Source organism: Hyperolius riggenbachi, chromosome 3 (assembly GCF_040937935.1).
Source record: "Hyperolius riggenbachi isolate aHypRig1 chromosome 3, aHypRig1.pri, whole genome shotgun sequence".
NCBI lineage: Eukaryota > Metazoa > Chordata > Amphibia > Anura > Hyperoliidae > Hyperolius > Hyperolius riggenbachi.
The window spans coordinates 187,031-201,055 of NC_090648.1; the positions used below are offsets into that span (position 1 = coordinate 187,031).

The window sequence follows — 14,025 nt, forward strand, 5'->3', positions numbered from 1 at the left end:
AAAGCATTCCCAGCACTGCAGGGACTAGATAAAGCATTTCCATCACTGCAGGGACTAGAGAAAGCATTCCCAGCACTGCAGGGACTAGAGAAAGCATTCCCCTCACTGCAGGGACTGGGGAAAGCATTCCCCTCACTGCAGGGACTAGAGAAAGCATTCCCCTCACTGCAAGGATTAGAGAAAGCATTCCCATCACTGCAGGGACTAGATAAAGCATTTCCATCACTTCAGGGACTAGAGAAAGCATTCCCAGCACTGCAGGGACTAGAGAAAGCATTCCCAGCACTGCAAGGTCTAGAGCAGGGGTGCCGAACAATTACAAAGTGGGCCAAAATTGTACACTGGGACCAAGTCCCAGGCCAACCTCAATGTCTACTGGCCATCTTCCTCCTTTATAAAGTTCCCTGGTGTCTAATGCCCCCCCCCCCCCCCCTCCAACCCCAATATAGTTCACTGGTGTCTAGGGAACCCACCACTCTATACCAGGGGTAGGAAACCTGTGGCTTGGGAGCCAGATGTTGCTCTTTTGATGGCTACCTCTGGCCCACAGACAAATCAGTAGGGGTTGATTCACTAAGCTACATGGCTCGAGCAGCACAGCTTAGTGTGACAGCACAAGTAACATGTTCAAAGTAGGCACACTACTGCTGTGGCATGCGTCACTAACTTACTTGCGCTCCCCCCAAAACGAATGGCTGCTCCAATTGTCCCACCCTGGATCCTGTCAGATCCAGTGACTTTGTAGGACAAGATCACTTGACAGGCAGCCGATTGAGCCAAAGTGCAGGGATCTTGTGCTACAAAGTGAATTAACCCCTAAGTCAGCTAGCTAATTGTACAAGCTGTTAGTCTGCATTTCTCCTGTCTGGCTCTCAGGGAAATTGCTGATGTTGCCGAAACCTGAAAGAAGCTGAAGATGTCTGACACTTCCGCTGCCCAGAGGATCAACTGTATTACACATCACCATGGCAACAGGGACATGAGCCCTCTGCTGCACATTCACCATCATCACCATGGCAACAGGGACATGAGCCCTCTGCTGCACATTCACACTGTCCCAGTTTGAAACATACTGTATGGCTCTCATGGAAATACATTTTAAAAATGTGGCATTTACAGCTCTCTCAACAAAAGAGGTTCCTGGCCCCTGCTCTATACAGTTCCCTGGTGTCTAGAGCCCCCCCCCCCACTTCAATATACAGTTCCCTAGTGTTTAGTGCTTTCTCCCTCCCCCATATGGCTTACCTTGTATTCAAGGGCTTCACCTCCAATATAACTGCTCTGGTGGTCTAGAGTGGGCCAAACATAATGCAAGTGGGGAAACCCCTTGAGGGCCAAATTTGATGGCTCTGAGAGCCAGATTTGGCCCGTGGGCCGGAGTTTGACACGTATGGTTTAGAGAAAGCATTCACCTCACTGCAGGGTCTACAGAAAGTATTCACCTCACAGGATGATTGGGAGAGAACAGCAAGCTTATACCGTTGGACAAAAATCTTACAATGCAAGTCAGATGAGACAGCAGGTACTACTGCCTAATTATCTGGACTTTACCTGAACAGCGTAAATGTATACATACCTAGGCTTGGAGACCAGGCTCCATAGGCTGGTGTAGCCCCCTGGTTCCAAGGGGTCATAGCAGGTGACATGCCCCCCATAGGACTTGGTGCAGATCCAAAAAACATACCAGTCGCTGAAATACAAAAACGAGAAACACCAGATGAATAGGTTAAGTCTATAAGGGAGAAGACCAGTTATAAGTCCGGGCCTAGGTAATGCTGATGTCCAAACAAATAAAACAAACATTACACAGTACATATGCTTGCTACTTACGGCCAGCAGCTCCAAGTCCTGGAATGTTGGTTGGAATCTCCATTCCAAATTTACATTTCTCTGCATCCAATAATAGGTCAAAACAGCCAGTTCCAGCTGGAGCCAATTGTCCCAGCATAATATTCTCGGAGACACCCTTCATTGGGTCCGATTCACCATGTGCCGCTGCCTCCATCAGGACGTCCACCTAACAGAAAGGAGAGCAGAGTTAGAAAAGAGCAACAACAAACCGGGCACTGTACAGAGGGAAAGTCCATGTCACACTAACCGTTTCTTCAAAGGAACACTTCATGAGAGGTCCTGTGTCCTGTCTGTTCACACCGTGACGTGTGATGGCCATCAAGTGTCCTCTGCAGGTCATTGTGTCACACAGAAGAGCCAAGTGCCGATAGTTCACATAAGAACCATCAAATGAGATAACGTGGTACAACTCTCTCTCCAAAGCTTTCCGCACAGCTTCAATTCCCAATACCTGCAGAAAAATACCAAGCATGATATGAAGACCACTACAAGTCGACCACAGAGCCAGACATCTGGTACCAAGCATGATAGGAAGACCACAGAGCCAGACATCTGGTACCAAGCATGATAGGAAGACCACAGAGCCAGACATCTGGTACCAAGCATGATAGGAAGACCACAGAGCCAGACATCTGGTACCAAGCATGATAGGAAGACCACAGAGCCAGACATCTGGTACCAAGCATGATAGGAAGACCACAGAGCCAGACATCTGAAACCAAGCATGATAGGAAGACCACAGAGCCAGACATCTGGTACCAAGCATGATAGGAAGACCACAGAGCCAGACATCTGGTACCAAGCATGATAGGAAGACCACAGAGCCAGACATCTGGTACCAAGCATGATAGGAAGACCACAGAGCCAGACATCTGGTACCAAGCATGATAGGAAGACCACAGATCCAGACATCTAGTACCAAGCATGATAGGAAGACCACAGATCCAGACATCTGGTACCAAGCATGATAGGAAGACCACAGATCCAGACATCTGGTACCAAGCATGGTATGAAGACCACAGAGCCAGACATGCGGTACCAAGCATGATAGGAAGACCACAGAGCCAGACATCTGGTACCAAGCATGATAGGAAGACCACAGAGCCAGACATCTGGTACCAAGCATGATAGGAAGACCACAGAGCCAGACATCTGGTACCAAGCATGATAGGAAGACCACAGAGCCAGACATCTGGTACCAAGCATGATAGGAAGACCACAGAGCCAGACATCTGGTACCAAGCATGATAGGAAGACCACAGAGCCAGACATCTGGTACCAAGCATGATAGGAAGACCACAGAGCCAGACATCTGGTACCAAGCATGATAGGAAGACCACAGAGCCAGACATCTGGTACCAAGCATGATAGGAAGACCACAGATCCAGACATCTAGTACCAAGCATGATAGGAAGACCACAGATCCAGACATCTGGTACCAAGCATGATAGGAAGACCACAGATCCAGACATCTGGTACCAAGCATGGTATGAAGACCACAGAGCCAGACATCTGGTACCAAGCATAGTATGAAGACCACAGATCCAGACATCTAGTACCAAGCATTATAGGAAGACCACAGAGCCAGACATCTGATACCAAGCATGATATGAAGACCACAGAGCAAGACATCTGGTACCAAGCATGATAGGAAGACCACAGAGCCAGATATCTGGTACCAAGCATGATAGGAAGACCACAGAGCCAGACATCTGGTACCAAGCATGATAGGAAGACCACAGAGCCAGATATCTGGTACCAAGCATGATAGGAAGACCAAAGAGCCAGACATCTGGTACCAAGCATGATAGGAAGACCACAGAGCCAGACATCTGGTACCAAGAATGATAGGAAGACCACAGAGCCAGACATCTGGTACCAAGCATGATAGGAAGACCACAGAGCCAGATATCTGGTACCAAGCATGACATGAAGACCAATTGCAGTAAGACCACAGAGCAAGGCATCAGGAAATAAAAAACTTACTGTGAAGATTTCCACAATGTCATTGGATGTCGTCCTCACAGGGTCAACATCTTTCTCACTCAAGACTCTCATGAGGCTGACCCCATCTGTCTCTAGAATCCACTCCTGCAAAGCTTTGAACTCGCCATCCTCAGTGATAATTATCTTTTTTTTGTTGTCAGTCTGAGGCAGATGCATGTATACCTGTTTGAGACAAACACATGAGTAACAGAGGACCCGAGAGGGATAGAGACCGACAGAGGGCTGGGCCGAGAGGGACAGAGACCGACAGAGGGCTGGGCCGAGAGGGACAGAGACCGACAGAGGGCTGGGCCGAGAGGGACAGAGACCGACAGAGGGCTGGGCCGAGAGGGACAGAGACCGACAGAGGGCTGGGCCGAGAGGGACAGAGACCGACAGAGGGCTGGGCCGAGAGGGACAGAGACCGACAGAGGGCTGGGCCGAGAGGGACAGAGACCGACAGAGGGCTGGGCCGAGAGGGACAGAGACCGACAGAGGGCTGGGCCGAGAGGGACAGAGACCGACAGGGGGCTGGGGCGAGAGGGACAGAGACCGACAGGGGGCTGGGGCGAGAGGGACAGAGACCGACAGAGGGCAAGGCCTAGAGGGACAGAGACTGACAGAGGGTAGGGCCGGACAGAGACTGACAGAAGGTAGGGCCGGACAGAGACTGACAGAAGGTAGGGCCGGACAGAGACTGACAGAGGGTAGGGCCGAGACAGACGGACACAGAGCACCAGACAGGGAGAGACAGGGGACAATGCCGGAAGTGGGTGGTGCAACAGAGGGAAGCATGCATACACATCAATCAAACCCATTTACCATGAATGGTGTCATCATACCTTACTGATCTGCTCGATGCCCTGTAAGGTCATGTCGGTCAGCATATTGGACTCTATGCAGCGCAGGAAGACGTCGTCGTCCATCTTATCCACCACCTCTTCTTCCTGTACAGAGATCAGTGGAAGAGCGATGAAGAACAAAAAACAAAATGTGCGATGGGAAGGAAGACAGGTGAGGGGAGGTGTGATAAACTAGAAGAGGCTGGGGAAGGTAAGGGGGGGGGGGTGTTAAGGGCAGATAGAGAGAGGTGAGAGGAGGAGCCAGAAGTGGAAATAAAGGCAGATGGGTAGGGCATGTAAAGCAGCCATGTAGAGAGGTCAGGGGAGGAGCCAGGAGGAATGAAGGCAGATGGGGGGAGGGCATGTAAAGCAGCCATGTAGAGAGGTCAGGGGAGGAGCCAGGAGAGGAATGAAGGCAGATGGGTGGGAGGGCATGTAAAGCAGCCATGTAGAGAGGTCAGGGGAGGAGCCAGGAGAGGAATGAAGGCAGATGGGTGGGAAGGCATGTAAAGCAGCCATGTAGAGAGGTCAGGGGAGGAGCCAGGAGAGGAATAAAGGCAGATGGGTCGGAGGGTATGTAAAGCAGCCATGTAGAGAGGTCAGGGGAGAAGCCAGGAGAGGAATGAAGGCAGATGGGTGGGAGGGCATGTAGAGCAGCCATGTAGAGAGGTTAGGGGAGGAGCCAGGAGATGAATGAAGGCAGATGGGTGGGAGGGCATGTAGAGAGGTTAGGGGAGGAACCAGGAGAGGAATGAAGGCAGATGGGTCGGAGGGTATGTAAAGCAGCCATGTAGAGAGGTCAAGGGAGGAGCCAGGAGAGGAATGAAGGCAGATGGGTGGGAGGGCATGTAGAGCAGCCATGTAGAGAGGTTAGGGGAGGAGCCAGGAGATGAATGAAGGCAGATGGGTGGGAGGGCATGTAGAGAGGTTAGGGGAGGAACCAGGAGAGGAATGAAGGCAGATGGGTGGGAGGGCATGTAGAGCAGCCATGTAGAGAGGTTAGGGGAGGAGCCAGGAGAGGAATGAAGGCAGATGGGTGGGAGGGCATGTAGAGCAGCCATGTAGAGAGGTTAGGGGAGGAACCAGGAGAGGAATGAAGGCAGATGGGGGGAGGGCATGTAGTGTAGCCATGTAGAGAGGTTAGGGGAGGAGCCAGGAGAGGAATGAAGGCAGATGGGTGGGAGGGCATGTAGAGCAGCTTCACAGAGGCGCTTATCGTGACCTTGAGACTGTACTGCGTGTACTCCTATTTGTCATTGCCTGAAGAAGCGGGAATATACCCGCAAAACGCATTGCCAGTTTCTAGAAGTATGTGACTAAATTGTGACTACCTCAATGGACAGTGTTGTGTGTTTTGGAGTGGCTGGTCCACCACCGCCTCCTGAACGTTTTAGATGATTTTAGCATTTTTTACCCTTGTGGCGCCTCTGTACACCTTTACAAATCAAGATATCCACCCTTGGTGGAAGGGTGATACAACCTCTTTTTCCTCTATCCACAGAGAGCGACATCTTAGTCCTGAGTGGGGACAGGCCTAATTGCCCCACCTGCCTTTACAGTGGTTGCCTTAGGGGCTACCCCGGTTTGTAAGTATAATATCTTTTCATTATTCCCTTCCTGTGGGGGAGGAGCCAGGAGAGAAATGAAGGTAGATGGGTGGGAGGACATGTAAAGAGGTCAGGGGAGGAGCCAGGAGACGAATGAAGACAGATGGGTGGGAGGGCATGTAGAGAGGTCAGGGGAGGAGCCAGGAGAGGAATAAAGACAGATGGGTGGGAAGGCATGTAGAGTAGCTATGCAGAGAGGTCAGGGGAGGAGCCAGGAGAGGAATGAAGGCTGATGGGTGGGAGGGTATGTAGAGAGGTTAGGGGAGGAGCCATGAAAGGAATGAAGGCAGATGGGTGGGAGGGCATACAGAGCAAGTCTTGTGCACATTTCCAGTCCATCTCACCTCTTGCATCTTGTTCTCCTCGCTGTTCATGATGCGAATGCGGAGCACCAGCTTTTCTGCATTATCGTCGTTAAATATACAATTCAAATCATCTCCAAAGCCTGCACAAGATCAGCCAATTAGAAGGTAGAATGAGAAATATGGGAGGAGTTTCAGCATCACCCCAGAAAACTCACCAGCATTGATCTTCTCAGCGATCTGCTCCATGGTCAGCTTCCGATCCGTCATGTGTTTCCGGTCCAGTTCCACTCGGAGAAGCCATGGGGAGATCCTGGTCACATCGAAGTCCGGCATCTCATAGTAGATGTTCACCCACTCCTGGTCTTCTGTCACCACAGTGTTTTGTGGATTAGGATCGTAGTAAATGGCAGTGTTAGCGGTGACCTTGCGCAGAGTGGTGTGCTCCAAGCGGCACAGAATATCCTGCAGAGAAACAATATAGAGCTCAACCAAAAGACCAGAAAATAAGTGTTAAAATTTAAGTAGGCCTCAGTTATCTGGACTGAGTTTTAGGTAAAAGGCTTGTTCGCAGAGTATACCTTGAAGTAGAGTTTCTCGTGCTGCAGGCAGAAGCATCTCAGTGTCTGCTTGAAGCAGATGATACAAGCAGATACTGAGACGATGTTCCTAGTACAAGGTCTTAGGCCTACACTGCCCCAGACAAATGGACTACGGGAACAATCAACATGGGCCATATTTATAAAACATAACATTCCTGCAACTGGAGCAAGGGGGCTCATAAAATATTAAGTAAGTAGATGTGTATCATGACATCACAAGGGATCTGAACCAATCCTAGGTTTAGGGGGAGGGTTCAGATGATGACACAGTTAACTCTTTCCTGGTCAGTATTAAAGGTCATGAGTTGCCAACGGAGGGCACTCTTGCTTTCTATCTACTGGCTAGAACCCTTTACTTATATATATTTATTTATGTCTCGTTGGTTTATCTTGTATGCTGTATATATTTAGTTTAGACGCAACTTAGTATAGAAAGAAGATAACCTGACTAACATTCAGGAGGAAGGTTAGTCAAGAGCTTGTAACGAAAATGGACTTAAAGAATGATTGCTTCGCTAAGATGTAACAACATGTAGAGAGGAGTATCTGTATATCTGTGTACTTAATAAACCATCAGACTTTGAAGACACCTACGAAAGTCTATCTCCTGCTTGCTGTGATGAGTCGTGTTTGCAACTCTTGCTGGTGAGTTTGCTGGTACCGGAGCAAAAGGTGATTTATAACAATAAGAGCTCAACCAAAAGACCAGAAAATAAGAGCTCAACCAAAAGACCAGAAAATAAGCTGCAATATCATCCTGGTTTGTCAGCAGGACCATTTCCACACAAGGGCTGCTTCAGGCGGGCACGTCTGGAAGCGAGCAGGAAAGCTTCCACCAACTTCCGGTGGTGACTCACATCTGGTTTTTGCGTGACTTTTTGACCCCTGCAGGGGGACACGGAAGTGCCGCGGTTAGCGGATCCTTCCAGAAACAACAAGGCAGTCGTTTACCGCCATGAAAAAGTCTGTGCAAACCCACACTAAGGGGAGACAGCGAATCTCAGCTTAGAACTGCGCCAGCAATATGGGCACCGCCACATGCTGTAATGTGAATTAAGGCCATAGCGGCGCCAACTGTTCAACAGAGTCAATTTTTTGTGCAGAATAAAAGTCTGAATATTGCATTATTGGTATAATTTCTCAAAGAGAAGTCAAATTGTTTTCTATTACTTAAGCGTGGCAGAGGTTGCTAAGTGGTTATCTACTCCCCTTTAAAATTCAGTCACAGGGGCGTAGATAAGCAACTCCTGTTTATTTTCCTGCTGTGCGCGATCGCGTATGCGTCTGGCACCCGCTGGTCCGTGATTGGCAGATGTGAACAGGTGTTCACAAAGCCAATCAAAGTGCTTGCAAGTTTGAATGAGCACTGCCAAAGCAAATGCCAGTGCTCATTCATTCAGAATGTGTGTAAACATTGTATCAGTCATTATGCTGTTACAGTTACTGAGATCACTCGTGAGAGGATCTCAGATAACTAACACAGCATTAGTGAGTGATCAGCATCAGTAAGGATTTAAAAAAAAAAAAAAAAACCGTATTTCGCGCCGTATAAGACACTCCGGAATATAAGACGCACCCAGGTTTAGAGGGCAAAAACAAGAAAAAAAATACTAAACCTGGTGCGTCCATATTCCAGGAGCGCCTTGTAGAAGTTATACCTCAAATGGTATCCTCCTGTGTCCCCCATGTGTCCTTATGTCTCCCCATGTCTCCTCCTGTCTCCCCCAGTGTCCTTCTGTCACCCCCACCATGTCTCCACCTGGTCTTATGTGTCCCCCATGCATCCTCATGCCCCCACCCCATGGTCCTCCTCTCACCCCCATGCATACTCCTGCCTCCCCCTCCATGTCTCCCCCATGGTCCTCCTGTCACCCCATGGTCCTCCTGTCACCCCATGGTCCTCCTGTCACCCCCATGTCTCCTCCTGTCACCCCCATGTCTCCTCCTGTCACCCCCATGTCTCCTCCTGTCACCCCATGGTCCTCCTGTCAGCCCATGTGTCCTCCTGTCACCCCCACCATGTCTCCCATATGGTCCTCCTGTCCTTTCTGATTCCCCCATGGCGCTCCTGTCAGCCCATGTGTCCTCCTGTCACCCCCACCATGTCTCCTTCTGTCTCCCCTGAAGTCCACGTCTCCTCCTGTCACTTCCATGTCACCCCCTATGTCTTTCCTCCCCCATGGTCCTCCTGTCCCCTGCATGTGTCAGCGGCTCCCCGCCCCCTCCCCTTGCGTTGTGTGGCCATGGTCCCCCTGTCCCCTGCGTGTCCGCCCCCTCCCCTTGCGTTGTGTGGCCATAGTCCCCTGCATGTGTCCGCTCCCTCCCCTTGCGTTGTGTGGCCCCCCCGGGTGTTTATCGGCAGCTGCTTACCTCAGCCATCATGCCCGCGTGGACTGCAAACCTCCGGCTTTTGTGTGCGGCTTCCACTAGTGCCGGCTTCTAATGACGTGTCATCGATGACGCGTCATTAGAAGCCGGCACTAGAGGAAGCCGCACATAGAAGAAGGAGGTCTGCAGTCCACGCGGGCATGATGGCTGAGGTAAGCAGCTGCGGATAAACACCCGGGGGGGGGGGGCACACAACGCAAGGGGAGGGAGCGGACACATGCAGGGGACAGGGGGACTATGGCCACAACACAGAAGTGACAGGTGGAGGAGACAGGACACCGCACACAGGCAGGGAATCCCCGATGTGGCGGCGGTTTGCATCGGCGGGCGTTCGGGAAGTCGGGGATTCCCTGCCTTTGCCGTATAAGACGCAGGGACTTTTTCACCCCATTTTTTGGGGAGAAAAAGTGCGTCTTATACGGCGGAAAGTACGGTATACCCCCATTAACCCTTGCCTCCCTGAAATGTTAAAATTGCTGTGGTTTTTAGGTGAAAAACCCTGTGGTTGAGAAGTGGTTAAATTCAATAAAAAGGAATGTTGAAAAAATTGATTGCCACCAGAAGTGGACCAATCCTTCCCACACACTGCTTATAGGATTTAATGAAACCAATCTATGGGCCGTTGATCCAAGGCTGCTCTGGTCACACAAATCGAGATTTTCCATCTGGTCTGATAGCTTTGATAGATTTTGGCCAAGAATGGATAGAAATCATCACTTGGACATGTTGCAGCATAAAGTTTGCGTTGCTACCCTTTCCTTTACCAGAGGGCTTTGGTGGGGTGCGCCCAATGGTCAGTGAAAGGCTGGTCTCACCTTTGCACGCTCCGCATCTCGAGCAGACTGCCCCAGCAGAAAGACTGTCAGGGAAGGAGTTTTTGGTTTCTTGGAAATGTTGATGAGCTCCTTTAGACGTGGGACTCCCAGGGTGACGTTCTTGGCTGAGACACCAGCATAATGGAAAGTGTTCAGTGTCATCTGAGTGGCGGGTTCTCCAAGGGACTGAGCGGCCAGTGCACCAACCATCTCGCCTGGATGAGCCTGAAAGATTACAGACATGTAGAAATAAAAGCCTGTAGATCAGGGGTCTCAAAGTCAATTTACCTCAGGGCCGCAGGAGGCAAAGTCAGGATGAAGCTGGGCCGCATAAGGGATTTTACAAAAAAAAGTCAATCAGCAGCTCCCCCCGCCCCTTGCATTGATGTTTATTTAAAAATCAAATTCACACTGAAGCGAACTATTTTGCCTATTTTACCTTATAGTTCGCTTCAGTGCTCCCATTACAAGTGATCCACCGTGTCCACGCTGCAAAATGAGGGCTGCTGTGCCCCCAAATCGCCCAGGGGACAATCCGCCGGCATTTCCTGGAAGGGGCAGAGCTTTCAGCTTCAGCTCTGCCCCTCCTGATGTCAATTGCGGCGCATCGCCGCCTCTGCCCGCCCCTCTCTACGAAGGAAGAGTGAGAGGGGCGGGCAGAGGCGGCAATGCGCCGCGATGGACGTCAGGAGGGGCAGAGCTGAAGCTGAAAGCTCTGCCCCTTCCAGAAAATGCCGGCAGATTGCCCCTGGGGGCTCTGCAGCCCGATGCAGCGGATTACTTGGGAGCACTGAAGCGAACTATAAGGAAGCTTTTGCCGGCGTGGGCCACAAAATATTGCATCGAGGGCCGCAAATGGCCCATGGGCCGGGAGTCTGAGACCCCTGCTGTAGATACTGTAAGATATAAAATCATTCCCATGTGGAATCGCTATGTGTTGCCTGGCACCGGTTAAGACAGTGGCACAGAGGGAGGGGAGGGTCAGGGAGGCTTCTGAACAGCCTATAAGATGAGGCGGTCAGGAGAAGAAGGTTGGCACGCATGTGCAGAAGACCCTGACCAGTTCCTGGGGCTGATTGCGGGGGGAGGACGGCGAGGGATTCACATGTGCTTATGGGGCTGGAGGAAGCCTTGCGTAAGTATCAAATCTTACTATCATAACAGCTCTGGTACACTTTAAAGTGGATCCGAGATGAACTTTTACTCATTGCATAATTGTGTTCCTTTCCTATTGTTTATAGGGCATTCCTCAAGCCAAATACTTTTTTGTTTTAATGCTCTAATTTCCTATAAACTAAATAAGCTACGCCCACAGGTTTTCAGAGAGCCAAGGCACTTTCAGACAGTAGCAAGGGCTCATGGGAGCTCAGTCTGGGCAGGAGGGGGAGGTATTACTAGCCAGAGATTTCAGAGGCAGAGGGGAGGAGGAGGGGGGATTGTTTTTTTTTTTCACAGGCTGAGTGCTGAAGATGCAGATAAGCTTGCTCTGTGTAATGTTTACAAACAACATGGCTGCTGTCATTGTATCACAGGAAGAAATATTTGTATTCTATTACAGCCGTTTGCAGCTAGATTTGCTGTGTAAATTATCTAAACTTTAGATAAGATATATAGATTAGTTACTTGTTATAGTTAGTTTTTCATCTCGGATCCGCTTTAATACTACTTTATAAAAAATAAGGGTTTTCCTATTTAAAAATTATTAAATATTGACACCTGCCAGTGGAATTTTTTAAAGAATGTATTTGTTCAAATATATAAAAAATGGTTTCAAATCATGTTATACTATGCAATTATATCTCTGCAATTATAAAACGGGCTAGGTCTGTCACCACGGCCAACCCGTCCACCTGCCCCCTGGCTGTCCTGCACGCACCCGTCCACCTGCCCCCTGGCTGTCCTGCACGCACCCGTCCACCTGCCTCCTGGCTGTCCTGCTCCGTCCACTTGCCCCCTGGCTGTCCTGCACGCACCCGTCCACTTGCCCCCTGGCTGTCCTGCTCCGTCCACCTGCCCCCTGGCTGTCCTGCTCCGTCCACCTGCCCCCTGGCTGTCCTGCACGCACCCGTCCACTTGCCCCCTGGCTGTCCTGCACGCACCCGTCCACCTGCCCCCTGGCTGTCCTGCTCCGTCCAAAGGGTGTCCCTGCAGCAAATGCGCAGTAGTGCAAACTCAGGGACACACAAACACACACCGACGCAGAGACAAAGGGGTTTTATTATGAAGGATATGATAGTTTTAAGAATGATATAATCAGCTTTATATTTAAATGAGTATATTGGCTGAAGCCCTGTACACTTGAATAAGCATTTGCTTTACTCCATTTCTGGAAAAGGACAGACATTCCAAACTAATTAGAGAGACATAAGATACAATACAAAGTCCTAATATCTAGGACAATGAAGTCAATCAGCAGGTCAAGATGGCTGGTGATGTCCATTGTTAATGAACTCTGTCAAACAGACCCCATAAGCAAATGTCCGTATTTCTAAATGTCCCAAACTCCACCAATTCCCACAGATACGTTAAATAAGGAAAAGGAAATCTCAGCCAATCAGAACCAGAGATTGAGGGAAATTATGAGTTAAGCGGCCATATTGGATCTACTGTATAAAAATAGGTGGTTAGAGAGCTATCCAGACAATCTCTTCTGAAAGACACCTACACGGCTACAAGTCAGAAGCTACCTTCCCACACGTGGTTCTAGGTGATGAAGAGATGACAGATAAGGGGCAATATGCTTAACCCGCTGGGCGTTCTGATTATTGTCGTCGCACGGCCGCGGGAGGGTTTTTTTCACCTAATTTATTTTTATTTTTTTACATGTAGCTAGCCTAGTGCTAGCTACATGATTCCCCCCCTCCGTGCGGCGTCCGCCCAGCCCCTCCGATTGCCGGCGGCGCATATTCCCAACAGGGTTCTGAACGGGATTTCCTGTATGGGCTTCCCGTCGCCATGGCTATGATCGCGATGACGTCATCGATGTCGTGACATCAGGGGGAGTCCCGATCCACCCCATAGCGCAGCCTGGCGGTGATTGGCCAGGCTGTGCAAGGGGTCTGCCTCTTTCGAGGCGGGTAGCAGCAGATCGGCAGCGCTCCGAACAAACGCGCAGCTAGCAAAGTGCTAGCTGCGTGTTTGAAAAAAAAAAATTTGTCCAAATCGGCCCACCAGGGCCTGAGCGGTGCCCTGCGGCGCTACTGGACAAGCTGAGCTAGTCCGTAACGCCCAGGAGGTTAATGTTCTGGTGATTTACTTTATTCATTTTTCAGCATTAAGTTCTGTTAAGATGTTAGCAAGAAGTTCTGTTAAAAAATGGCATAAGAAAAGAACTTTTAACGACAAGTTTTTACACAGCTACCAATGCGGGTGAGACTAATTTTGATCCTATTCTACATAACGGTTTTACATTTTTTTTGACTGTATTTAGAAGATTAATGATTGCTTGGCTATAAAGGCCTGATGAGATGGAATACCGTTAAAAAGGAAACGCTACTTGGAACTGTTCATATTTTGTGTATATGCTGTATGATCAGCTAATACAATTTTTCATATAAAATCAAATACTGAATGCTCTGATTCCTTTCAAGGTATACCGTCAATCTATAATTTGTTATACCCCGCTATGCTGG

At 49.7% G+C, this 14,025-nt stretch overlaps 1 protein-coding gene across 2 annotated transcripts in view; it reads right to left on the reverse strand.

Annotated features, from left to right (window-relative positions):
- The window catches only part of POLR2A (RNA polymerase II subunit A), a 127,497-nt gene that overhangs the window by 12,884 nt on the left and 100,588 nt on the right, over window positions 1–14,025 (reverse strand). For both annotated transcript variants that reach the window (XM_068273793.1, XM_068273794.1), the window contains 8 exons: window positions 10,394–10,618; window positions 6,807–7,053; window positions 6,631–6,731; window positions 4,680–4,784; window positions 3,838–4,020; window positions 2,099–2,302; window positions 1,831–2,017; window positions 1,577–1,690 (listed from right to left, as the gene is read on the reverse strand). In XM_068273793.1, the coding sequence (XP_068129894.1) occupies window positions 1,577–1,690; window positions 1,831–2,017; window positions 2,099–2,302; window positions 3,838–4,020; window positions 4,680–4,784; window positions 6,631–6,731; window positions 6,807–7,053; window positions 10,394–10,618 (1,366 nt within the window). The remainder of the gene's footprint in view (window positions 1–1,576; window positions 1,691–1,830; window positions 2,018–2,098; window positions 2,303–3,837; window positions 4,021–4,679; window positions 4,785–6,630; window positions 6,732–6,806; window positions 7,054–10,393; window positions 10,619–14,025) is intronic.